The 25,864-nt window shown below is 42.5% G+C and overlaps 1 protein-coding gene across 22 annotated transcripts in view; it reads left to right on the forward strand.

Annotated features, from left to right (window-relative positions):
* Positions 1 to 25,864, forward strand: part of SORBS1 (sorbin and SH3 domain containing 1) — a 510,557-nt gene that overhangs the window by 468,969 nt on the left and 15,724 nt on the right. For 21 of the 22 annotated variants that reach the window (XM_033940055.1, XM_033940058.1, XM_033940056.1 and 18 more), the window contains one exon: positions 20,298 to 20,356. In XM_033940055.1, the coding sequence (XP_033795946.1) occupies positions 20,298 to 20,356 (59 nt within the window). Of the gene's footprint in view, positions 1 to 6,741; positions 9,030 to 20,297; positions 20,357 to 25,864 lie in introns of those variants that run through there. The other variant, XM_033940069.1, reaches the window with a different exon arrangement.

Below are 25,864 nucleotides of genomic sequence, written 5' to 3' on the forward strand. Positions count from 1 at the left end.
CACTCGAAGTTTGGCCTCCCTAACTGCTGTTTTGACCGCTGCAGACCTGGTCTTATATTCTACTTTAGTTTCCCTTCTCTGCGTACGTTTGTAGGAAAGAAATGCTGTTTTCTTCTCCTTAATGAGGTGCGAGATCTCCTCAGTGAACCATTGGGGTTTATTGTTTCTTTGCCGTTTGTCTACCGATTTTATGTAGCGATTAGTAGCTTCGTGTATGGATGATTTCAGGTACGACCACATAGCTTCCACATTACCGGTCTCTGCTTGGTCCTGCAGCGTCTGATGGATGAAATCTCCCATGCGTGTGAAGTCGGTGCCCCGGAAGTTAAGTACCTTTGTTTTTGTGATTGATTTAGAGAATCCTTCCTAAGGTTGAACCATACCATGTTATGGTCGCTGGAGGCTAGCGTATCTCCTACCAAGACCTCTGAGACGCTTTCCCCGTTGGTGAGTACCAGGTCAAGGATCGCCTGGGCCCTAGTGGGCTCCGTTACCATCTGTTTTAGTTGTGCACCATTTATGGAGGCCAAAAGCCTCTTGCTGCTACTGGTGGTTGCTGAAAATGTGTTCCAGTCTGCATCAGGCATGTTGAAGTTCCCAAGCAGTACAGTGTCGCCCCGTAGAGTGATATTCTCTATGTCCTCAATTAATTCCGTGTCCATGTCTTCCATTTGTCTTGGGGGTCTGTATACCACACCAAGAAACAGGCATTTATTGCCACCTCTTGCCAGGTTAACCCAGAGGGACTCCCCAGTGTATTTGACATCTGTGATCCTGGTGGTTTTGATGTCTTCTTTAATGTATAGTGCTACCCCACCACCTAACCTGCCCTCTCTGTCACGACGAAGTAGATTGTACCCCGGTATAGTCATATCCCACCCATGTGAGTCCATAAACCATGTTTTGGTTACTGCCAGCACGTCTAGGTTGGCATCCCTTATTTCAGTTTCCAGCTCTAGAATTTTATTGCCTAAACTGTGAGCATTAATATACATGGCCCTCCACACATTGTGTTTTCTAGGTCGCTGTAAGGCTTTTTCCACCTGAGTCTGTGTGGCTCCTAGAGAACTGTTTGCTATGTGTGCCCTTACCTTGGAAGCAGAGTGTCGACTCATCCCATCAGGATAGTTCCTTTCCGCATCAGTACATGAGTAGGTACCCTCCCCCAACTTACCTAGTTTAAAGCCCTACGAAGTAGGCGGGCTAGTCGGTGTCCGAAGATGTTCATACCTTTGCTGGTCAAGTGGAGTCCGTCTGGTCCCAGAAGTCCTTGTAGCGCCTCTCCATGATTCAGGAATCCAAAGTTCATATCCCGACACCATCCTTGTAGCCATTCGTTGGTTCTTAGGATACATTCATCTCTGGCTCTTCCCTTGCCTCTGACTGGGAGGATTGAAGAGAAGAACACCTGCGGACCCGTCTGCTTCAGCCTCACACCCAAGGCTCCGAAGTCTCTGGCGATGGTCTCCTGGGTGTTCCTTGCAGTGTTGTTCGTACCTATGTGGATAAGAAGCATAGGAAAATGGTCATGAGGTGTGAGTAGTTTACCCAGGTTGGTGGTGACGTCCCGTATCTTGGCTCCAGATAGACAGCAAACCTCTCTCGAGAGTGTATCCGGTCTACAGATTGGTCCCTCGGTGCCCCTCAGCATGGAGTCCCCAATGACTATTACTCTGCGCTTCTTTCATTGTGGGGGGGGGGGGGGAGTCGGTCATCAGATAGAGCTGCTTGTTGGGTCTGCTCCTGTTCTTCGTGTTGGGTCTGTTCTTGTTTGTCGTCGGCAGCTTCTTCTTGGAGAATCTGGAATCTGTTCCTCAGGACGAGGTGAGGGGTTGACGTAGGGTTGGCCTGTTGGGGAGAAAAAGAAGAGGATGAAGAGATTGAAAAAGGGGGGGATCTCCTTTGTTTGCCTTTGCCTGTGGAAGAGGTCACAAACTAAAAATAGAAATATGTAGACAAAAGTTAAGCTGAACCGCCAAGAAACCAGACTCTGCATACAATGCAACAGAAACAGTTACATGCCCCCTAATACTGTGCAAAATATAAAGCTAGTAGATGTAAATTTTTAAAAAACTGATACAGAGCAATCACCACTTTACAAATTAACAATAGAAATAAAACAAATAATGAGAAATAAGAAAGTAAAGCAACAAAAAAAATCTTTCTACCTTTGTCATTTCTGCTTTAGTCATCTTTGCTTTCTTCTTTCTATACAGCATTTGGCCTCTCTCCCTTCCATGCAACATCTGCATACCCTTTTGCCCCATCCACCCAGCTTCTGCCCTCTCTCTCTACTCCTTCCATCTACTGCCCACACTCTCTCTGCCCCTTCCATCCACTGTCCTGTCTCTCTTCTATATGGCATCTTCCCTCTTTCTAGGTCCCTTAAATATCCTGTGCCCCTTCTCTCCTTTGTACATGATTAATTTCAACTTCACCCCTCTCCATTTTTCTGTCTTTACCCCCTCCCCTTTGCTTTGGCATCTCTCTCTCTTCTCCTTTCCTTCCTTCCCACTCCACACCATGGTCTGGCATCTCTATCTTTCCCTCCCCCCATGCCCTGGCATCTCTCTCCCTCCATGATCTGGTACCTCCTCCCCCTCTGATCTGGCATTTGTCTCCTTAGTTTCCCTTTCCTCCCCCATGCCCTGGCATCTATCTCCTCTCCTTCCAAATCCCCCTCCCCTCTCCATTATCTGGCATCTCCTCTTCTTCCTTTCTCTCCCTCCCTCCTTCCTTCCTTTCCCCTGGTCTTGCATCTGTCTCCTTCCCTCCCCCGTGCCATGGCATCTCCCCCTCCCCCTCCATGGTCTGGTATCTCCTTCTCTTCTTTCCTTTACCTCCTTCCCATAGACTTGGCATCTCTGGTTCCTCTATCTTGTCTTCCTTCTCCCGTCTTCCCTCTCTCTCCTCCCTGCTACAGCAGCAGCATTTCTCTCTCCCCCTTCCCTGTGCAGCAGCAGCATTTCTCCCCACCACTTCCCTGTACAGCAGCAGCATTTCTCTCCCCCTTCCCTGTGCATCAGCAACATTTTTCTTCACTGCCCTGTGCAGTAACAGCATTTCTGGCCGGTTTCTTGCTGTAGCTGGTTTTCCATTCAAAGCCGCAGGCGTCGATACCTCACGGGATCTGTGGCTGCGTCAGAAGCCTTCTCTCTGATGTCGTGATGGCAGAGGGAACGCTTCCGAAGCAGCCGCAGATCACGCGAGGAGCCGACCAGAAACTAAACACCCGCCGGAGGGAGCACAAGCTGAGCTGCGGACACCCCTGATTTAAAATTTACTGCCACTGCTGCTGGTTAAGGAAAGCAGCAGCAGTAGAATAGGGAGGATGGCTGGCTGTGCAACCCCTTGGGGCGTGCACCTGGGGCGGACTGCCCCTCACCCCCCACTTGGTACGCCACTGCCTAGCTAATAATTTTTTATGAACTTCTTCAGGAAGTTGTCCAAACCTCTTTAGAACCACCTGGAATACTGCGTCTAGCACTGGTCGCTGTACATGAAGAAAGATGTGGTACTACTCGAGAGGGTCCAGAGAAGAGCGACTAAGATGGTTATGGGGTTGGAGGAGCTGCCGTACAGCAAAAGATTAGAGAAACTGGGCCTCTTCTCCCTCGAACAGAGGAGATTGAGAGGGGACATGATCGAAACATTCAAGGTACTGAAGGGAATAGACTTAGTAGATAAGGACAGGTTGTTCACCCTCTCCAAGGTAGGGAGAATGAGAGGGCACTCTTTAAAGTTGAAAGGGGATAGAGTCCGTACAAACGTAAGGAAGTTCTTCTTCACCCAGAGAGTGGTGGAAAACTGGAATGCTCTCCCGGAGGCTGTCGTAGGGGAAAACACCCTCCAGGGATTCAAGACAAGTTCCTACTGAACAAGGATGTATGCTGGTAGGGCTAGTCTCAGTTAGGGCGCTGGTCTTTGACCAAAAGGGCCGCCACGTGAGCGGACTGCTGGGCATGATGGACCACTGGTCTGACCCAGCAGCGGCAACTCTTATGTTCTCTCCTGCCTGTTCAGCTGCCCTCTCCTGTCTCCCCTGCCTTTTGACAGGTGAAAAACCGCATTTGTGGTTTTTTCGGACATTAATACTTTTTTTGATTAATGAAAGTCTACAGTACAGTATTATGCCATTGGCTTGGAAAACCTCCATTATCCACCCCATTGTTAAAGACCACAAAATAAGTATCGAAGAGATATCAAATTATAGGCCAATTGCAAATATCCCGTTTCTTGCAAAAATAACAGAGAAAATTGTTTTTAATCAAATATCAAACTTTATAGAACAAACAAATATTCTACACCCTAACTAAACAGGTTTCCGTCAACACCATTCTACCGAACATTCCCTGATAGGTATGACATCTTCAATACTCTATCACTTGGATCACCATTCTTCTGTTCTTCTGATTTCACTTGACCTTTCTGCAGCTTTTGACAAAGTTGATCATAATCTTTTATTGAATAGATTACAATCCATAGGCATCTCTGAGCAGGTCCTTCTTTGGTTTAGATCCTACTTTGACAATCGAACCTCTATAGTTTCTTTTAATGATTCTACTTCCTCGAGTTTTTCTGTCTCCTATGGCATTCCACAAGGTTCTATTCCTGTCTCCTCTCCTGTTTAATATTTTTCTTTCTCCTCTTATGACCCTCTGTCAATCTATCGGCTTCTCAGTATTTGCTTACGCTGATGACATACAACTTTTACATCCTCTCGACCCTAACAGTCCATCGGAAATTGCTGCTATCAATGAGCAACTTAATCAGATTCATCTATGGCTTGACAATAATAGACTGTCTTTAAACATTAATAAAACTAACACTTTACTTTTCCCCTGGAAAGATAATCATAAAATTGCGGTTCCCATTAACATCCAAGGGGTTGCGCTCAAACAAATAAACAAGATTCGGATTTTAGGTGTCATCTTAGATGAAAATCTAACCTATCACGACCACGTCAGTTACGTGGTTAAGGCTACTTTTTACAGATTACGTCAAATACGATCTATCTCAAAATTCCTTTGTCCTAAATCATTAAATATACTAATTCATTCAATGATTATTTCGAAAATTGACTATTGTAATGCTTTATTCAAGGGAATGGCTCAAAAAGAAATTAGAAGATTGCAGATTATCCAAAATGCTTCCATTAAATTAATTATGGGGGCCAAGAAGTTCGATCATGTCTCTCCGTTACTCCAAAAGACACATTGGCTCCCAGTTGCACACCGAATTTTATATAAGTTATCCTTACTCACTTTTAAATCATTACTATACAAAACCCCAGCTTTTATTTACAAAGCTTTAATTCCATATACTTCTCCTAAAATTTTAAGATCTAATGAACAACTTTTATTGGTCATTCCTACTCTTAAAATCATAAATACTCGAAGACAATACATTTTTACTGTTACGGCACCACAGACATGGAATTCACTTCCACTTTATTTAAGAGAGGAGAAGAATCTGGATAAATTCAAGAGCCAACTTAAGAGCTTTCTTTTTAAAGATGCTTTCAATATCTAATTGAAATGTTTATCGCTCTTTCTATCTGCTCTCTATTTTATTCTTTTGTGCATTTTTATTTCCAATAATTTATTTGTTTTTCCCATTCCTTTTGGATTTTACCTTTAATCGTTCTCTCTTTCCTATCATAAATTGTATTTCTTCCCCTTCTACCCCATTGTTTCCTTGTTATGTTTTAATTACCTTGTTTTAATTTGTCTGTTTTTAATGATTTTTATATTGTTGTTAATGTTTACCTCTTATTTTTTGTACATTTTAGAAATGTATGTTATTATTTGTACATCGCTTAGTAATTGTGATAGGCGATTAATCAAATAACTAATAAACTTGAAACTTTTGAAATTCGTGGGGGTTCCTGGAACTTTGGAGGAGTACTGTACATCCTATGGAGTATTGGTTTGTAAGCTTTTTTTTTAGCAGGGACTCTCTCCTATGTTTTGATGTACATTGCTGCGTATGTCTAGTAGCACTATAGAAATGATTAGTAGTAAATGGTACTGCATTATCAACTTATATTCAGTGTACAGTCTACTGTGCCTTACAGTCGACCTGGAGCAAAGGAACCATGTGTAGAATTTGAGGATTATAGTGCTTCTCTGCTGAGACTGTATGTTAAATTTAAGCTTGAATGGGAATATGCAAATGAGATTCTGCAAGGATAAGCAGGATGGCGATAATCTTACTTCTGAGTGATATCACCTGACAGAACTTGTGTGGGAACACTCCACAGCAAATTATTTTGGAAGTAGCTCACTGCACATCTGTGCATCTTCTCATCTGTTGCCATCACGCAGGACCAGATTAGTTTTGATTTTTTTTCTGAGGAGCAAGTTGAATTTCTTTCCATTGTCTTCCACAGCTTACATCAGAGAATGTTTTACTTCAATTTGCTTTGGTTTCTACCATTGTGTGCTTTTCAGTGTGTAATTCTTGTCGTGTGGGAGCTTTACCCTGTAACATCCTTAAGTAGGTTTTTGGCATTTTAATGTTTTCTGCAACCCACTAGGCCTTCTTAGGCTTTGAAAGGGCTCAGTTTTCCACAATTGATTTTGATTTTGCTGTGGCCATTTTTCCAGATATATTCCAGAAAATTAATGGTTATAAAAAGAGCACCCAGTGCAGCAGAAACATGACTGTTACAAATATCCACAATTGATACCTACATTGTCTGGAACCTGATTATACTTCCTCTTCTTGTAAACTCTGCAGATATCAAGAAGAGACATTGAAGGTTGAGAGAAGCAGTACAAAAGGATTTTTGGTGCTAAGTCCAATCCATAAACATTGGCATCCTAGACAGCATTGAGGTACCAAGTTCTCAGGTACGCTTGAAGAATGGGATGAGGTGCGCGACAGCCCTCCATCAAGCTGAGACAAGATCACCGATACATCAAGGGATTTTGAAGGATGTCGCCCTATCAGCTGAGGCCCAGCCTTCATCATTGGAAACCATCAAGGAGAGGCTTAAGGACCTGATCTAGGAGCAGATGGAGCACCTCCTATCTCAACATGAAGCTGTAGTATCTATCCTAGGGGCCCACACACTGTCTGCAAGTAGTGCATCAACACTGAGGTCTCAAGGGCACTGAAATCAATGTCCGTTTCAGGGGAGAAAGCTCCCTTGATGTGTAAGGAATCCATGGTGCCTTGATGCCCCATGTCCAGGCCTGACCCTGGTGTCAATAGTTCAAGACAAGTACAGACTCAGACATCTCCCAGGGAGTTTCTATGAGTCTGACTCTAAACTGCTCCTGAGATCCTCTTGTAGGAGGAATCCCTTGGTTTTCCCTTAGACTCCCCTCCTCTATGTGACAGAAAAAGTCTCCCCGGTGAGATCTCCTCCTTTTAATTTGTGCTGGAAATGGTTAAGACCGTGAATTAGAAACTGAGGATAACATCAAGACTGAAACGTTAATCATCCTGAAGTTCAATAACCTCCAGAAGGAGGCTGTGATGGTCCCTGTGCACAGAATCTTGAATCTAGTACAGATGGAAGATTTGGAAGACACTTCCTCCTTCTGTTCAGCAAGCTGATAAGAAGGTCGACTCATATATAGAGTCCAGAAGGCTCTGAAATTTGTGAAGCTCCAACTTCCTCACCATTCCATGGTGGTTGAATCTGCCATCAAAAGAGCCAAGAGTACTAAGACTCATTCCTTGGTGTTCCCGGGGAAGAAGGCTAGTTCCTTGGAATCTTTTGGGAAGAAGATTTTTCAGAATGCTATATTAGCATCCCATATAGCTTCTTTTGGGTCTTAATGAGCTTATACTTTCAGAACACTATATGTAGTAGGGGGGAGTCCATAGATATTCTCCCACGGTAGGAAGGCTGAGGAACTATACCAGCTAATCCATAGGGTTCACCATATTCGCATACGCTGATGATATCCAGTTAGTCCATCAAATTGATCTTAACAACCCAGAAGATATATCCCTCATTAATCAAAATCTTGAAAAAAATACATTACTGGCTTGTTGCTAAAATGTTAGCCCTAAATAACAGTAAGACAAAGGTTATGATCTTTCCAGTAAGAGAGGGCCAATCCTTATCTACCCCTATCTCAGTTTCACCAATTCCCCTGCAAACAGTCCGTACACTTAAACTTCTAGGTGTCGCATTTGATGCAGAACTAACTTACCAAAGCCAAATTAGCACTGTAGTCCAAAGCTGCTTTCAAAGACTACATATGATACGTTCACTTTCCAAATTAGTTGACCCATCATCCATTAATATCTTAATTCATTCATTGATAATTTTGCACCTAGATTACTGTAATTCCTTCTATAAAGGCATAACCCAAAAGGAACTAAAACGTTTGCAGATCGTGCAAAATACCCCAATCAAAGTTATATTCAACGCTAAAAAATATGACCACATTACGCCACTGCTCATTAAGGCTCACTGGCTTTCTTTTGAACACAGAATAGCATATAAAATCCTCTTATTAGCATTCAAAATCCATTCTGCCAATTCCCCTGACTTCTTGAATAGATTGCTTATTCCATACACCCTCCAAAGGTCCCTCCTCTCCATATCTCAAAACCTCCTTGCCATTCCTTCCCTGAGACACATTAACACAATGCGCTCAAACATTTTCTCAATTACAGCTCTTACCCTCTGGTACACCACACCGAATTATCTAAGAGAGGACACGTCAGTGTCTGACTTTAAGTCCAAATTAAAAACTTACCTGTTTAAAGACGTTTTTAATGTTTAACAATCCTGTTAAGGATGTGACCACCTTGAACTTTACTGATTTACCTGCCAAAAGCTCCCTCTCCTGGTGTTCTTTCCACTTGTGCTTTCTATTTTAAATAATTTAGTTCTATCAATTCCCTCTTGTTCCAGTTTGTCCGTTTGTTTTTGTTAAGTCTATGTATGACAAACCACAACTTGTATTTTTAAATATTTGTACTTTTTAACCTTTTGATGTACACCATCTTGAAATCTGATCTGGCGGTATAACAAAATTTTAATAAACTTGAAACTTGAAAGGTGAGTGTGAGGAAAGTACATAATTTGGGTATAGCATCCAGGTCCTATACTACAAGGATTGGTATGTATAGGCTCACCTAACTGCATTTCTCAAACCTCAGGCAGTACAGAAGTTGGTGGACATTCTTTTTTTTTTTTTTTTTTTTTATATTTCATTTTACATCCAAAGAAATTCTTTGATTAAGAAAAATAACAATCCCAAAGAAGAAATAATAAAACATTAAATAATACATATACGGTACCATGATAATAGTCCACTATTGAGGAGAGAGGATCAAGCACTTATCAAGGGTAGTTGATTATACAAAGAAAAATTCAATATTCATAACATAATACAGAGCATATCGGTTGTATCTGTCTATACGGTCTGGCCGGTGACTTCAACGGGCATCTGAGGAGTAACGGAAGCCGCTTTACCTTCTAAAAAAAATTGTAATTGATCAGGTTCATAAAAAACATATCTATTTGCTTGATGAGTAATACAACATTTACACGGAAAACACAGCTGAAAGGTAGCTCCCAAACCCAATACAGATTGACATAACATCAGAAATTTTTTACGACGTAATTGCGTCCATTTGGAAACATCCGGAAATATAGCTATTTTTGAACCATAAAATTCAACAATCTCAGTCCTAAAGAACAGACGAAGAACTGCTTCCTTGTCCTGTAAAAAAACAAAGGTCACAAGCAATGTAGCCCTTTCAGAAATTTCAGGATAAGAGGACTCAAGAATATTTGTTATATCTAGTTCTATTTGTTGATTTTCCAAGTCCTGATTCTTTCCTTTAGGAATATTCAAATAGTATAATTTCTGTAGAGGAGGCATTGAAGTCTCTGAATACTTTAAGACCGATGTTAAGAACTGATGAAAAAGTTCCTTAGGTGATTGTAATCTGGTGACTAGAAAGTTAATTAGTCTTAGATTTATTTGCATTCTCCAGATTCTCTCCTAAACAACATTGCTTTATCTTTAAATTGAGGATTAGAAGATTTCTGTAAATCAGAGACCTGTTTTTTACTTTGTTTAGTCTCTGGTCTTGATGTTGAATTTTCCCCTCAACATTTTTCAACTGTAATAAAGAAGTTTGCAAAGTTGGTATAGTATAGGAGCATACCTTATGAAGGCTTTCGATAGCCTCCCAGAGTGCTTCCAAATCAATCACCGGTGGTTTCTTCAGCGGGGTCAAAAGGGAAGCAGGAATAGTAGAAGAAGCAGAAATCTCCATATCAGGATTAAAAGTTTCATTCCCTGAACCGCCCTGAATTCCTAGACCCCCAGCAGCTGGCATTTGATGTAAAGAGTCCAGCGAGACTGGAACTGCCTCTAGGGTCAGGGGTAAGCCAAACAGTGCTGGCAAGGTCAATGACATCCCCACCACTTCCTGTAGCGCCGTCGGCATCCCTGACATTCTCCCTGGGCGTGGGGGAACTCCCGGACCAACTGGGCTAAGCGAGACTTCGCTTTCCGAAGCTGAGATCGACCCCTCTCGGCTTACTGGAGCGCCCTGAACAACCGGGACAGCAAATGTTGTTATAGCTGTCTGGCGCGATAGTGAGGAGGCGAAGGAGGCAGGAAGACCATCCCTCTGTTTCTCGCTGCGCTTAGGCATACTGAAAGGCAAGTTGGTAAGCAGTTAGGAATATTTAATTTGCTGGTGCAAGGAGAACCTCCAGCTATGCGACTAGCTCCGTCGCCATCTTGAATCCCCCCTCCCCCCCGGACATTCTTTTTAATGACAAAGTGCAAGAGACTGCAGATTTCATCAAGAAGTACTCAGATACTCTCCAAGACCACTCTCAGCTTGGCATCCACATCTAGGAGGTGTTATGATGAAAAGCAGCAAAGATCCTGCTATTCTCAAAGGCATAGGTATCTTTTCCTTTCCCATCATTCCCTGACATTCAAGGGAATTTGCTCCCACCTAAGGCAGCAGAAGGCCCAAAATTCTCAGACAACTCCCCAGTCAAAGCAAGGGATGAGCTTTAGAATGGCTCTGGGAGACCATTGTCTTTGTTTCATCCTGGATAACATTCTAATAGGAGAGAAACTGAATTTTTTTTCAAGCAAAGGTGTGGCCCCTTATAACCTCAGACCAGTGGACTCTGAAGATAGTCTGGTTAGGTTACAGTCTTCAACTGGAAAGCATACAATCGACAAGAATGGACACAGCAGAGACGACCAACAAGCTGGAATCGCTATGGGTCAAAATACCGGGAAGGATAGGGCCTGAAATAAAGATGGGCCTATACTATCGTGTGGCCCCTTATAACCTCAGACCAGTGGACTCTGAAGATAGTCTGGTTAGGTTAGGTTACAGTCTTCAATTGGAAAGCATACAATCGACAAGAATGGACACAGCAGAGATGACCAACAAGCTGGAATTGCTATGGGTCAAAATACTGGGAAGGAAAGGGCCTGAAATAAAGATGGGCCTATACTATCGTCCACCCGGGCAAACCAGGAATATCGATGAAGAAATGGAAGCCGAGATGAAGCGAGAATGCAAAAGCGGTAACACGGTTATTATGGGAGACTTCAACTATCCCAGGATAGACTGGAGTCTTGGAAGCTCAAAATGCGCTAGGGAGATAGAATTCCTGGAGGCTACACAAGATTGCTTCATGGAGCAGCTTGTTAGAGAACCAACGAGAGGAAATGCCATTCTGGATCTAATCCTAAATGGGTTAAGGGGACCTGCAAAGGAAGTGGAAGTAGTGGGACCTTTGGGAAACAGCGATCATAATATGATCAAGTTCAAGGTTGAAGTAGGAATACTGAAAGGAAAGAGAACCATAGCGACAACTTTCAACTAAAGTAAAGGAAACTACAAAGCAATGAGGAAAATGGTAAGGAAGAAACTTAGGAACACTTCCAAGAAATGGCAAATGGTAGAACATGCCTGGTCTTTTTTCAAGGGCACAGTGAGCGAGGCGCAAAATCTGTATATCCCCAGGTTCAGAAAGGGGTGCAAAAAAAGTTGAACAAAAGACCCGGCGTGGATAACTAAAATAGTGAAGGAAGCGATAGGAAATAAGAAAAATTCATTCAAGAAATGGAAAAAGGACAAAACTGAGGGGAACTGGAAAGAGCACAGGAAGTATCAAAAAGAATGTCACCGTGTGGTTCAAAAAGCCAAAAGAGAGTATGAAGAGAGGCTAGCCAGGGAAGCACGAAATTTCAAACCTTTCTTTAAATATGTTAAAGGGAAACAGCCAGATAGGGAGGAGGTGGGACCGCTGGATGACAGAGACAGGAAGGGAGTGGTGAAGGAGAAGAAAGAAGTAGCAGAAAGACTTAACGTGTTCTTTTCGTCTGTATTTACAAATGAAGACACATCCAACATACCGGAACCTGAGCAAATCTTCAATGGAGATCAAGCAGAAAAATTAACATCCATGGAAGACATACGCAGGCAGATAGAAAAATTAAAAACTGACAAATCCATGGGTCCAGACGGAATCCATCCAAGGGTTCTGAAGGAACTAAAGGAGGAGATAGCGGAACTACAGCAGCAAATTTGCAATCTATCCCTGAAAACAGGCATGATTCCAGAGGATTGGAAGATAGCCAATGTTACGCCCATCTTTAAAAAGAGATCAAGAGGTGATCTGGGAAACTATAGACCGGTGAGTCTGACCTCAGTTCAGGGGAAACTGGCGGAAGCACTGATAAAAGAAAACATTGATGAACATTTTGAAAGAAACAAACTTCTGATAACCAGCCAACATGGTTTCTGCAAGGGGAGATCATGCCTAACGAACTTATTGCACTTCTTCGAAGGAATTAACAAACGGATGGACAGAGAAGACCCCCTAGACATCATATATCTAGATTTCCAAAAAGCCTTTGACAAGGTACCCCATGAATGCCTTCATCGGAAACTGAAGAACCATGGGGTGGAAGGAGATGTACATAGATGGATCAGAAACTGGTTGGCGGGTAGGAAACAGAGGGTAGGAGTGAAGGGCTACTGCTCGGACTGGAGGAGGGTCACGAGTGGTGTCCTGCAGGGCTCGGTGCTTGGGCCTCTGCTATTTAATATATTTATAAATGATCTAGAAACAGGGATGAAGTGTGAGATAGTAAAATTTGCAGACGACACCAAACTATTTAGTGGAGCTCGGACTAAAGAGGACTGCGAAGAATTGCAAAGGGGCTTGAACAAACTAGGGGAATGGGCGACGAGATGGCAGATGAAGTTCAACGTTGAGAAATGTAAAGTACTACATGTAGGAAGCAGAAACCCGAGGTACAGCTATATGATGGGAGGGATGTTATTGAAAGAGAGTACCCAAGAAAGGGACTTGGGGGTAATGGTGGACATGACAATGAAGCTAAAGGCACAGAGCGCAGCGGCCGCTAAGAGAGCGAATAGAATGCTAGGTATAATCAAGAAGGGTATAACTACCAGAACGAAAGAAGTTATCCTGCCATTGTATCGGGCAATGGTGCGTCCGCATCTGGAATACTGCTTCCAGTATTGGTCGCTGTACCTTAAGAAAGATATGGCGTTACTCGAGAGGGTTCAGAGGAGAGCGACATGTCTGATAAAAGGTATGGAAAACCTTTCATACGCTGAGAGATTGGAGAAACTGGGACTCTTTTCCCTGGAGAAGAGGAGACTTAGAGGGGATAAGATAGAGACTTACAAGATCATGAAGGGCATAGAGAGAGTGGAGAGGGACTGATTCTTTAAACTTTCGAAAAATAAAAGAACAAGAGGGCACTCGGAAAAGTTGAAAGGGGACAGATTCAAAATGAATGCTAGGAGGTTCTTTACCCAATGTGTGGTAGACACCTTCCAGAGGGCGTAATAGGGCAGAGTACGGTACTGGAGTTCAAGAAAGGATTGGACAATTTCCTGCTGGAAAAGGGGATAGAGGGGTATAGATAGAGGATTACTGCACAGGTCCTGGACCTGTTGGGCCGCCGCGTGAGCGGACTTCTGGGCACGATGGACGTCAGGTCTGACCCAGCGGAGGCATTGCTTATGTTCTTATGATTCCTCCAAATTGCTCAAGGAGATGATCAACGTTGAACTCTTCATCATCAGGAATTGCTTACAAAAGAACTCTCTTCCCTCTTAGAGGCCAATGTGGTCTAGCCCAGTGGTTCCCAACCCTGTCCTAGAGGACCACAAGGCCAATCAGGTTTTCAGGCTAGCCCTAATGAATATGCATGGAGTAGATTTACATGCCTGTCACTTCCATTATATGCAAATCTCTCTCATGCATATTAATTAGGGCTAGCCTGAAAACCCGATTGGCCTGGTGGTCTTCCAGGACAGGGTTGGGAACCACTGGTCTAGCCTGTACCATCAAGAAAAAGGAGGAAGGGATTTTACTTCATGTGTTTCCTGAACACAAAGATGATGGGGGAATTTCATCCCATCTTAAACCTGAGGGCTCTGAACAGCTGTCTGGCCAGACAAAAGTTCAGTATGATCTGATTCGCAAAGGAAACTGGTTATACTTTCTTAAAGAATGCCTATACCCATATACAGATACTTCCTAGTCATAGGAAATATTTATGATTTTGAATAGGAAAGCACCTTTACTAGTACCACATATTGCCTTTTGTCTTCATATTCACACACAGGGTCTTCACAAAATGCCTAGAAGTCATTGTAGTATTGCTATGCAGACTGGGGGGTGCACATTTTTCCGACTTAGATGATTGACTAGTGAAAAGTATATGAGAGGAAGTGGCAAACGAATCTGTGTATGACCATTTGGGTGCTGCAGTTACTGGGATTCATCATAAATTATCCCAGATCTCAGCTGTGCCCATCTCAACGATTGGCGTTCATAGGAGCTTGCACATTTCATTTAAAATGGGGGTAGAGTTCCTGATTTTAGTAGTTACCAGTGTCAGGAAAATATTGAGGATGCTAGGCCATGAGATCCAGGTAACTCTTATGGCATGCCTCAGTTTAAGGCAAGATCAATGGGCCCTGTCTTCCAATGATCGCAGGGCAGGGAGAACCTACAGGATGTTGATTCTGTCATAACTTACCTCTAATTCAGAAAAGCCTTATGACAGATGCAGTCAGCGTGAGATTAGGAGCTCATGTAGATAGAGCTAAGTGTGACCTGGAATGCTATAAAAGACCAGCTTATTCTCATTCAGACAATCGGGTTATGATGTACAATGTCAACAAGTAGAGAAGCACAGGGTCATATCTCCTGTGTCAGGAAGCAGTCAGAACTTGGAAATGGGTCATCTCATATGGGATAATGCACAGATCATGTATCTGGCAGGAAAATACAGTATAACTCACAAGTGGTCTCTAGACATAGCCCAGATAATCTTTCAAGAGTGGGACACCCCCTTCCTACATCTTTTCGCCACTAACCTAAACAAGAAAGTTCCTCAGTCTGCTTCAGATTAGGATCTCATGGCAAACTAGCCTCAGTGGCCTTTCTCCTCTACTGAGAGGAACCATGATACTGATCATTCCTTATTGGCTGAGATAGATATGGTTCCCTTTTCTAGAGCTAGTCTCTAAAGATCCGTGGAGACTGGAGTGTTTCCTGATTCTCATCATCTCATCCCCTTATACATCCTAGCCTTTAGTCCCTGGCCCTCACAGGTTGAATGTTGAGAGGTTAGTGGTAGACTCATTCAACTGACCTATGAGTGTCTCCTGGGTCCTGCTCGCTTTCAGGAGAAAATCCATTAGGAGGTCCTATGGTTCCAAATGGAAGAGATTTTCTATCTGGTGTTAAGGGCAGAGCCTTTTGTCCTGTCCTTCACAAAAAATTGCTTGAATACCTTCTACACTTGTCAGAGTCAGGTGTTAAAACCAACTCAATAAGGGTTCACTTTAGTGCAATTGGTGTATATCATAACCATGTAGAAGGTAAACCTAAATCTTCCTTTAATTCAAACATGTACAACTTTGAACAGGTTGTAATCTACTTTTTCCGGCCAAAAATGCCGATGATCTACCACCATGAAAATTAAGTTTCAAATTAGTTTCAAATTAAATTTTAACCCAATAAAGTTGGAGGATTTCCCCCCCCCCTTTTTTAATGAACCATCTGTTATTTACTTGGATGTGATCAGATGTTAAGCAAATTAAGGAAAAACAAAACAGAGACACGAAGATCCAGTAAGAACTGTGAGGGGAAACGGAAAGTACATTTTTTCCTAAAGTTTTATTGAGTAATAACTTTCTATTACTCTTAGTTCTATTTCTATTAGTCTTAACTTTTTAAAAACTTTTATTGAGTAATTTGTGTTAGATTTAGGTCGAGTATTGATCCAGGCTGATCTTACACAATCTTTAGTATTTCGCTAGTGCTCATTAGTGAGACGTCTGATCCTGCATTTCATCCACCAGCTTTTTTAAGTTGGGTGAATATTGCGTGAGGGCCAATTTCAGAGAATCCTGGAGATGTTCATCTGTCATGTTGGAACATTATGTACTCGTTGTCATTTTCAGATGGGAAAATGCAGATTCACACAAATAAGTTGAACCGAAACAGGAGTGTACAACTTTACTGCATCTTCTCAAGTTGGGAAATTTGTCTCTAGGCACTAGCTTCCAAAACGATTCTTGCTCAGCATGGGTCTTGAGAAAAATGTCACTTTTAAGGGTTACTATTTCGTTTTCAAGAGATGGCTTGTTCAATTTATACTGATAGCGGCTGCAGTTTCTTTAATGTCCACATATACTTTGAATAGGTATGACAAGTACTCCCAAAAAATTTGAACAGTTGTGAAGTCACAGAATCTGTTTTTTGAATTCCTGGATAACAGAACAGATTTCTGTCACATACTTCTCGTTCTGAAAAACAAAATTTGGATATTGTCCCAGATAGTCCTGCGTATTAGGAAAATGATCAGAAGTGTTGTTTTCAAGGTCAATTATCATTAGCTCAAATTTGCTCTTGTAGGATAAAACTGTACTCATCTCGCCAATGCATTTGTTTTTACCTTGTAGCTCAAGTTTCATATCACTTAGTTCGCCTGTAAAGTCAGCGAGAAATGTCAGATCACATTCCAACTCTGCTTGGTCATCTCCCCTATCCTTCAAAAAACTTCTTATTTCATTCAGAAAATCACGAAATCTTTGCAGAAATTTGTGCCTACTTAGCCACCTTACATCTGTATGCAAAATGATTTCCGCTGCCCCTTCATCAAGAGTAAGATTGAAAAGCCGTCTTTGAAGTGATCTTCCATGAACTGAATTTACAATTTTGAAAGTGATGTCCATGATGGTCTTTGTATCGAGTCTCTTGCTTGCCAAATCTTGCTGATGAATGATGCAGAGGTAAGAAAGGAAATCTGGGAAGTCGTCATGCTGTCTACAGAGGGCTATGAAACCTTAACTTCACCTGTCATTGCTCTTGCTCCTGCTCCATCAGTAGTGATGGAAACAAGTCTATGCAATGGAAGATTACACTTTGTTACAAAAGAATGGAAAGAACGGAATATTTCCTGACCGGTAGTTCTCCCTTTGAAAGAATTCATTCCAAGTAGTTCTTCTTAACACTGAAGTCTTCAAAATCCATCCGGATAAAGGCTAGTAACTGGGCTATCTATGTCTCTTGTGTCTGTAGATTCATCTAGTTGGAGTGAGACAGCAACACAATTTGAAACATCCTCCAACAATTGTTCAGTTGTGTCTCCACACATCTTTTCTATTCGCCGCATGACGGTGTTTATTGACAATTGTACATCTTGAATAGCAGGCAGCTATGATCTCTTTCTTATTTTTAAATTTTTCAAATAGATTGTCAGCTGCTTCAAGAAAACAATCTTTTACAAATTCCCCTTCAGTGAAAGGTTTGCATTTCTTTGCAATCAGTTTGCTGACCTTGAAGGATGTTGCTGAGTAGCCAATTTCGATTTAAGTTCTTTGAGCTTCAGTTTACAAATTTCACTTTTGGGTAGAAAATCAACATCAAACTTATTGCTATGCAGAGCCTTATAATGACATTTTAAATTACCCTTTTTGGGCAAGGATACCGGGGCATTACAAATTATACAACAACACTTGTCTTTCACCATGATGAAGAAGTAGTCCATTTCCCATTCATCATGAAAGTGGTAGGTTTTGCTCTTCTTTGGAACACTCATCTTCGTTATACTGGGGTGGTTGGATGTAAGAAGGCCAAATCTGCTAAGTTAGTATAAACACTGGCTGAATCTGGCCAAAACTGTCACTGTCCCAAAGTATTAAAGATCAACAGGAACTGAAGACCTCTGGATGATGTGCAATACAAGGACTAGAGATGCCAAAACCACACATGCAGTTCTAAAAGTAAAAATAAGAATTCATCATACTGGCACCAATAATCAAATACCACCAAACAATCATCAAAAAAACTCAAACACCTGTCCAGCAAACCAGATAAAATCAAATTCCACCAAACAAGTTCAAATACCACCACACACGATTTTATAAATTATGCAACGTGCAGAATCAACGCAAAGGCAAGGCAAAATAAAATTGCATAGGCAAGCAAAAGTCACAGTGGTTTGAACCAATTAGAAGGCAAGGCATAGACAAACTAGAACAAAATTGTAAAAGCCCGCCAAAATCATCAAATTCTTGACACTTTGTTGTGTCTGCCTGAAAACGTTTAATGAAAGCGAATTATAAAGCGACCACTGACCAGCACACGACACAACGGTATGTGTATTCAGGTAAAGCCCGGGCAAATGGAGCTCGCCCGGTATATAACATACTTCTAAGGGGTGTTGGGGTGGGGGCAGGAGTGGGTGATTTTGAGAGGCAGGAGACCAGGTATGACGCCAGGCCTATGGTGTATCATCGCGGGGCACAGGGTGAGGCCCCCTGGGGTATCTGCAAACTATTGGCACAAAAACAACAAGGGCCCCCAATACACCTGCAGGCAAGATTGCCACAGGCAAAGAAAAAAGACAGGGAAAGGATCAGCAGCGGCAACAAGCCCTCGGCAGACATCTCTCCTAGCGATGGGGTGAGCTGCTGGAGAGATGGAGCCAAGTGGGGCTGGCGATCTACCTCTGACCCCTCCTTGATCTACAGCACCAGATATCCTGTATTCGTGTATATTGATTTTTGTTACCGACATGCATCACCTTGTACATATCCGTGTTGAACCTCATTTGCCATTTCGCAGCCCATTTCTCGAGTTTGTTTGGGTCTAGAATCGAATTCCACCTACCCAGACCATTTCTTTCTGTTCCAGAATACTCCCTCCCCCCCAAAAAAAGAAGTTACCTACCTTGTTCATTATAATGGTCTTAGGCATTGACTGTTACAGGCCCCCATTATATTTTTTGCTCAGTGTAGCCTAATAGTTAGGGAATCCCAAGAGTAAGAATATCCTGCTTGCCCTTAAAGAAAACAAAATTACCTGTAGCAGATGTTCTTCATGGACAGCAGAATGAATATTCTTACCCACCTACTTCCCTCTGGAGCTGAATTCTATCAGATAGCAATAGACAGGAAGACATACGCATATACAATAAGCCACTTCCAAAAGCTTCTAGATTAGTTGGGGAGCATTCTAGTGCAGGCTTCATCGGATGATACCACACAAAAAGAAGAATTTTCATCCTGCTGTCCTTGGAGAACATCTGCTACGGGTGAGTAACTTTGTTTTCTTTAAAACAGAGTTCACTGTACAAGAGATTCACTCATGTCAAAAGACAAATGCTAATTTAACAGAATTTTGCAGAAAAGAGATTAATTTCAAGGGAAGGGTGATAGAACTAGCATTCCTAGGTATGCTGCAGCATCCCCTGAGGTTCTCCTGTATGTGAACTAAAAGCTATACTCCCACCCATAAAACATGCTCCAGCTCCACTGTGTCAGAATGAGTACAAATCGGTGAATTGTGCATAGCTAGAATGTTTCTGTAAATATTGCTTTATTGGAGCTATGGTGTTTAGAATTGTTGACTAATTGCAACCCTTCCAGCTATTTTTTAATGTTCCACTATTATTTACATAATTCTTTCCTATCTTACCTGTTTTTCCATGCTTGCCTTTGGAATCTTCTGCATCTCACTTCCTGGACTGAACCTGGATCTCTGCTTCTTGTATTTGCTGGACTTGTGTGGTGCCTCTGGAATGTCCCGTCTCCTCTTGTCTTTTTCTTTGTTGACTGTCCTGTTGTGTTTATCTGGATGACAGGAAACTGTCTGTAATGAGATCATCAACATTGCTGAGAAATCTGTTCATTACTGCAGTGCTATCTCTGTCCCCTTTGACCCTCAACATAAGAGATCATCTTATCACAATAAACATTGTTTAATCGTTTCTCAGCAACCTCAAGCTCAACAAGGAGTTGCCAGTCATAGTGGGAGACAAACGCCGCCAGATAGGTAAGTTATTTGCTTACTCACACTGCATTTTAATCCAAAATTCCATTTCTTGTCTTCATGAAAAATCTATCACAGCTATCATTTTCTGTGACTTTCGCAACCAACAGAGCTCTCCAGAATTATTACATATACCGTATTTGCCGGTGTATAAGATGCACCCCCGTTTTAAAACAGTTTTAAGAAAAAAATACTTAATCGCATGTACCGTGTACCCTCCCCTGCCAGGCACTTCTCATAGCCCCCCTTCCCACCCAGGCTTTCTACCCTGTCACCCCCTCCCTGCCCTGTCCGTCCATCTGTCCTACCTCCTCTGTTGCTGGAATCTCTGGTGGTCTAGAGGTGCAGTGGGCAGGAGCGAGCTTTCCATGCTCCTGCCCCGCTGCTAACCCAGTTGGTCGATCGCTGCCGTGGCTGCCCTGAATTCTGGGGCACCAAGCAGGAGCGAGCTTTGGCACTCCTGCTCAGTCCTGAATGGCTTTTTGACTGGCTACTGTGAATTCTCGTGAGAATTCGCGGAGCCAGTTAAGAAGCCGCTCAAAGCTGAGCAGGACCGCCAAAGCACACTCCTGCTCGGTGCCCCAAAACTCAGGGCAGCCACAACAGCGATCGACCAACCGGGTTATCTCATGTATATCTTCACTCCATGCAAATATATCTTATGCATATTCATTATAGATTTTCTGAAAACCCCAGTGGTTAGGGGAATCCCGAGGACTGGGTTGAGAACCCCTGCTCTAGACTGTATAATTACCTCTGGAGGTATAATTACAGTCTAGTATACTGGCTCACTGCTGATTCAGATCTCATACAGTACTAGCATGTACAGCTATTTTGAATTATAGACGGAGGTTTTCTGGTTTTACTTTATTCTTTACTGTACTATCTAGAACTCACTCATGCTTTATTATATTACTAGTCTTTAAGCCCGTTACATTAACGGGTGCTAGAATAGATGTTTCTGTCTTTCTTTCTGTCTCTCTTTCTCTCCTTGACCGCTGTCTGTGTGTCTGTCTGTCTCTTTCTCTCTCTCTCTTCATGGCTGCTGTCTGTGTGTCTTTCTGTGTCTTTCTCTCTTTCCTTGGCCGCTGCCTGTGTATCTTTCTGTCTCTTTCTCTCTCTCCTTGGCCGCTGCCTGTGTGTCTGTCTCTCTCTCTCCTTGGCCGCTGTCTATGTGTCTTTCTGTCTTTTTCTCTCTCGTTGACCGCTGTTTGTCTTTCTGTCTCTCTCTCGCTCTCTCCATGGCCGCTGTCTGTGTGTCTTTCTGTCTCTTTCTCTCTCTCTCTCTCTCGGCTGCTGTCTGTCTGTCTTTCTCTCTCTCCCCTTTGCCGCTGTTTGTGTGTCTTTCTGTCTCTTTCTTTCTCTCTCTCTCTCTCTTTCCTTGGCCGCTGTCTGTGTGTCTGCCTGTCTTTCTGTCTCTTTCTCTCTCTCCTTGGCCGCTGTCTGTGTCTGTCTGTCTTTCTGTCTATTTCCCTCCCCCTCCCCACGGTAGCGCCACCAGCCTCAAGCGCAAATAAACAAATGCTCATCCTCGACCCACCCAGTGAACAAATTCAGAGATAAGAGGTGTTGGTTTGCCACCGGACGGGCAGAGAGCGCGGCTCCTGCGAGCTGCAATGGTGCTCTGACCCAGAGGGGAGAGTGGAGGCAGAGGAGAAGGTCGTGCGACCAGGGAGCAGCAGTGGTTGTAGCCTTCCCTCCCCTAGCTCTGTAGCTCAGTTGCCGCCACCTCCTACTCTCCCCGATATCAGCCCTGAACGTGCACACGCGCTGCATGCGCCGCATCCTTTAACATTCTGACGGCCATGGAGCTACAGACACACGGAGCCACAAAAATTGAAGTGCACATGCGAGCTAAGGAAATTATTATGAGAATATTAAAATGAATGATTATAAAATATATAACGAAAAAACCGCTTCAAAATAAACATCTAGAGAAAGTCATAACTAAAACCATACAAGACATATAACAGTCAATGAAAAAAAACATTCCATTACATCAGCAGCACATGAGTCCCTAAAGTGTTGGTTATGTCCATCTACCAGCAGGTGGAGAAAAAAGGATAAAAACTGAGCTCTGATATAGATATATACTGGGCCCGATATTGAAACTGTAGGAGGCAACCTAGTAGTGATCCCAGGTATTCAGTGCCGGGGTCACTGGCATTGAATATCTAGGTTGAAATTTGGTGGCTCACACTTAGCCGGCAAAGCAGATTTTCATTGGCTGGCCAGCTATGGCTAGCAGCCAAAGATAATAATAATAATAATAATTTTATTTCTTATATACCATATACCATATGTTCGAAGAGGTTCGAAGATAGACCTGCTTTTTAGGTGGATCTGTCTGGCTGTGTGTCTTACCTTGCCAGCCGATGAAAATTGTCAGTGACTTGCTATGTCATGCAACATAGCCAGTCACCAGGCTAACCGGCAAGCCCCTCATTGTTAGACAGTATCCCATCAACAATCTGAAGAGCTTCACATTGGGGAAGGACTTCTTGATGACTATAGTCAATCTTGTTTTGAAAACAACTTTTTTGAAGTTCAAGGGGAGTTTTTTCTTCAAAAATGGTGGCCATGGTCCCCAGTGTGGCCAACTTATATGTAACATCTTTTGAAAATCGCCATCTGTATGATTCTGATTGGGCCACATCCATTACCCTATGGCTGAGATATATAGACAATGTCTTTTTTATTTTGTCCAACACCAAAATCAAGTTTCAGGAGTTCCTTGCATGGTTGAACTCACTGGATGTCCATCTGAAGTTTTCTGCCATGATTAGTGATCTGTCTGTTATTTATTTGGATATTAGAGTTACCAAGGACATAAATGGACTTTTTACAACTTTCCATAGAAAACAGATCGACCGCAATACTTACCTGCACTTTTCGAGTTGCCACCCAGCTAGACTTAAGCAAGCCCTTCCTGTGGGCCAGTTCTTGAGGATCCGGCAAATTTGCTCCACCACCAAAGAGTTTAAAATGCAAGCGAAAATAATGTCTCAGAGATTTAGAGCCAGAGGGTATCTTCAATGGACTATTAAAAAAGCTTATCAGAGAGCATGCTATGCTAACCTGGAATTATTACTCTTCACCTCCCTATTCTAATCTTTCTAGTTCTGAACAAACTTTGGGGGCTATAATCCATGTGACTTATGCAACATGTGTGTAAATTCACTGAGTTTAACCCACTGGTGCCATCCTTGGACTCAGCACAGATATAATCTTAGACAGTGTACTAACTGCCTATCTCAGTGGGTTGTGTATGTTATAATCTGTCCTCATAACCTGCTTTATGTCGGACGTACCAGTAGAAAAATAAAAAACAAGCTACTTGAGTATAAAAGCAGGATACATATGGCTACCACCTCTGTGCTTATGGTACCACACTGCATAGAAAAACAACATGATTTTTAAGAACAATCGTGGTTTGTAATTGAACAGTTCCCCTTAGATTACAGAGGGGATAAAATTGCTCATATCCAGTTAAGAGAACAGTATTGGATATTTCATCTAGACACTGTATATCCTCATGGACTTAATGAAAACTTCGAGTGGAACACCATAATTTGACAATCAGTTGTTTGCCTTGGGCCCGTATTGATTCTTGGTACACTTTAGACTCTGCCCTTGTTTTTTCTAGGCTGAGTGTTCATTGGCTGCTGTTGTCTTTGCTGTTGTCGTCGCTTGGGTTTTCCACCTCCTTTCACCCTCCAATGTGCTCAACTGCCGCTTTTTGTGGTGTTCTTGATTTTTGATTTTGGGCCAGCAGCAGGTCCCTGAGGAAGGGACACTTTGAGTTCCAGAAACCGGGCTTGGTTGGACCTCTCAATGGGGATGTTATGAAATACAAGGCCTCAATGCAAACAAGGCTTACCCGTATGAAGATACAAAGTTAAATGCTAAGTTGCTGGGAGGTTTTCTTAGCAGGTTTCTCTGCTTTGTTTAATGCACTACAGCATTTAAAAACAATTTAAAATAATTTAAAAAGAGCTGAAAATCACTTATGCTGTGACACTTCACTAATTATTTTGGAGCACACACGGTGTGCCCAGTGATGGTGTGCAGGTGCAGTAAGTCAATTGGGCTCGCTTACCAGTCTAGGTTAAGTGCTGGGGAATTTTCTCCATATTGCTAACTCCTCACACTGAGGGCACACTGCTCATATTATAAATTTATTATTTATAATTTTAACGCTGGAGAGATTATTCTCTTGAGTGCTGGCAGAGTTCCTCCTAAGATAACCTATTGACTATAACTGCTTGTTTTGGTGTCTCTTGAAGTGTCTCTAGCATTTGATTAGATTTCTTTTGGTCTTCAGAATCACCTGCAGTACCTTTTGTTTGGTGCAGGTTATTTATGAAGCCTCTCAGCAGTTGTCCGCTGTAGGAATGGCAGCCATTTTGGATCTCCACATGGTTGGCTTTGACCTGAGTTCCAGCTCTCTGGGTCTTCACAGATAAGCCTGCCAGCGCCCTTTTCTGCTTCTGCTGCCCAGATGCTTTTTCTCTTAAATTTGTTTTACTCCTAAATCCGTCTTATTTGATGAAACGGGCTCTTCCTGCTGAGCAGACCCTTCTCTCCTCTCAATATTTGCTTTCAGAGGGGATGGCATTTGAAATCTCTGGCAGATGCAGCACTTATTTGTTTATTTATTCGATTTTTTTAGCCCGTCCTCCCAAAAGAGCCCAGAACGGGTTACAATGAATATATTGGTGCATTAAAATTATAAGTAAGATAGGTACTTAGAAATTCCCTTACTGTCCCGAAGGCTCACAATCTAACTAAAGTACCAGGAAAAATGACAAATAGAAGAGTAATAAAGAAAGAAAATAGAGATAGAGGAGAAAAATAAGAAAATAAACATACTAATAAGATTACAATGATCTAAAGGAATTTGAAAGGTTAAAAAGAGGGGAGATAAGAATAGATGCAGAGGGAGAATCATTGAAGCAATAGAATTCTGGGGAAATTTAAATGAAATTTGAATGATAAAATAAAACAAAATAAGTGGTAAAACAATAAGTGAGATTAAAAAATATATCATAAACTAAAAAGAAGTGAAAATAAAATCAAAACAGTCAAAACTGAAGTCCAGCTTGAACGGGCCCCCGAGCCAACAGTTGGTCCGATGGCCGGACTGCAGCCCTCCTCCGTCGGCTCTCCCCTGCTGGAATGGGGAGGATCGAAGACAGTGTCGGGTGTCCCGCTGGAACGGGCCCCCGAGCCGACCATTGGTCCGATGGCCAGACTGCAGCCCTCCTCCGTCGGCTCTCCCCTGCTGGAATGGGGGAGGAGCGAAGACAGTGTCGGGTGCCCCGCTGAGTCTCCTGCTTCCCCTTCCATGATTTGAGGGAGATTTTTTGGCAGCTTCTGTTCAGTCTCAAAATCTTAAGGCTTTAGAGAAGGGGAAATTGCCCCTAAGTGAAGCTGATGACACCAAGGCCTTGTGAATGTTCTGTCCTTCATCAATAAAGCCCTGGAGGTCTTCAGTATTTCTTTTTCTGC

This window comes from Geotrypetes seraphini, chromosome 4 (genome assembly GCF_902459505.1).
Source record: "Geotrypetes seraphini chromosome 4, aGeoSer1.1, whole genome shotgun sequence".
NCBI classification, from domain to species: domain Eukaryota; kingdom Metazoa; phylum Chordata; class Amphibia; order Gymnophiona; family Dermophiidae; genus Geotrypetes; species Geotrypetes seraphini.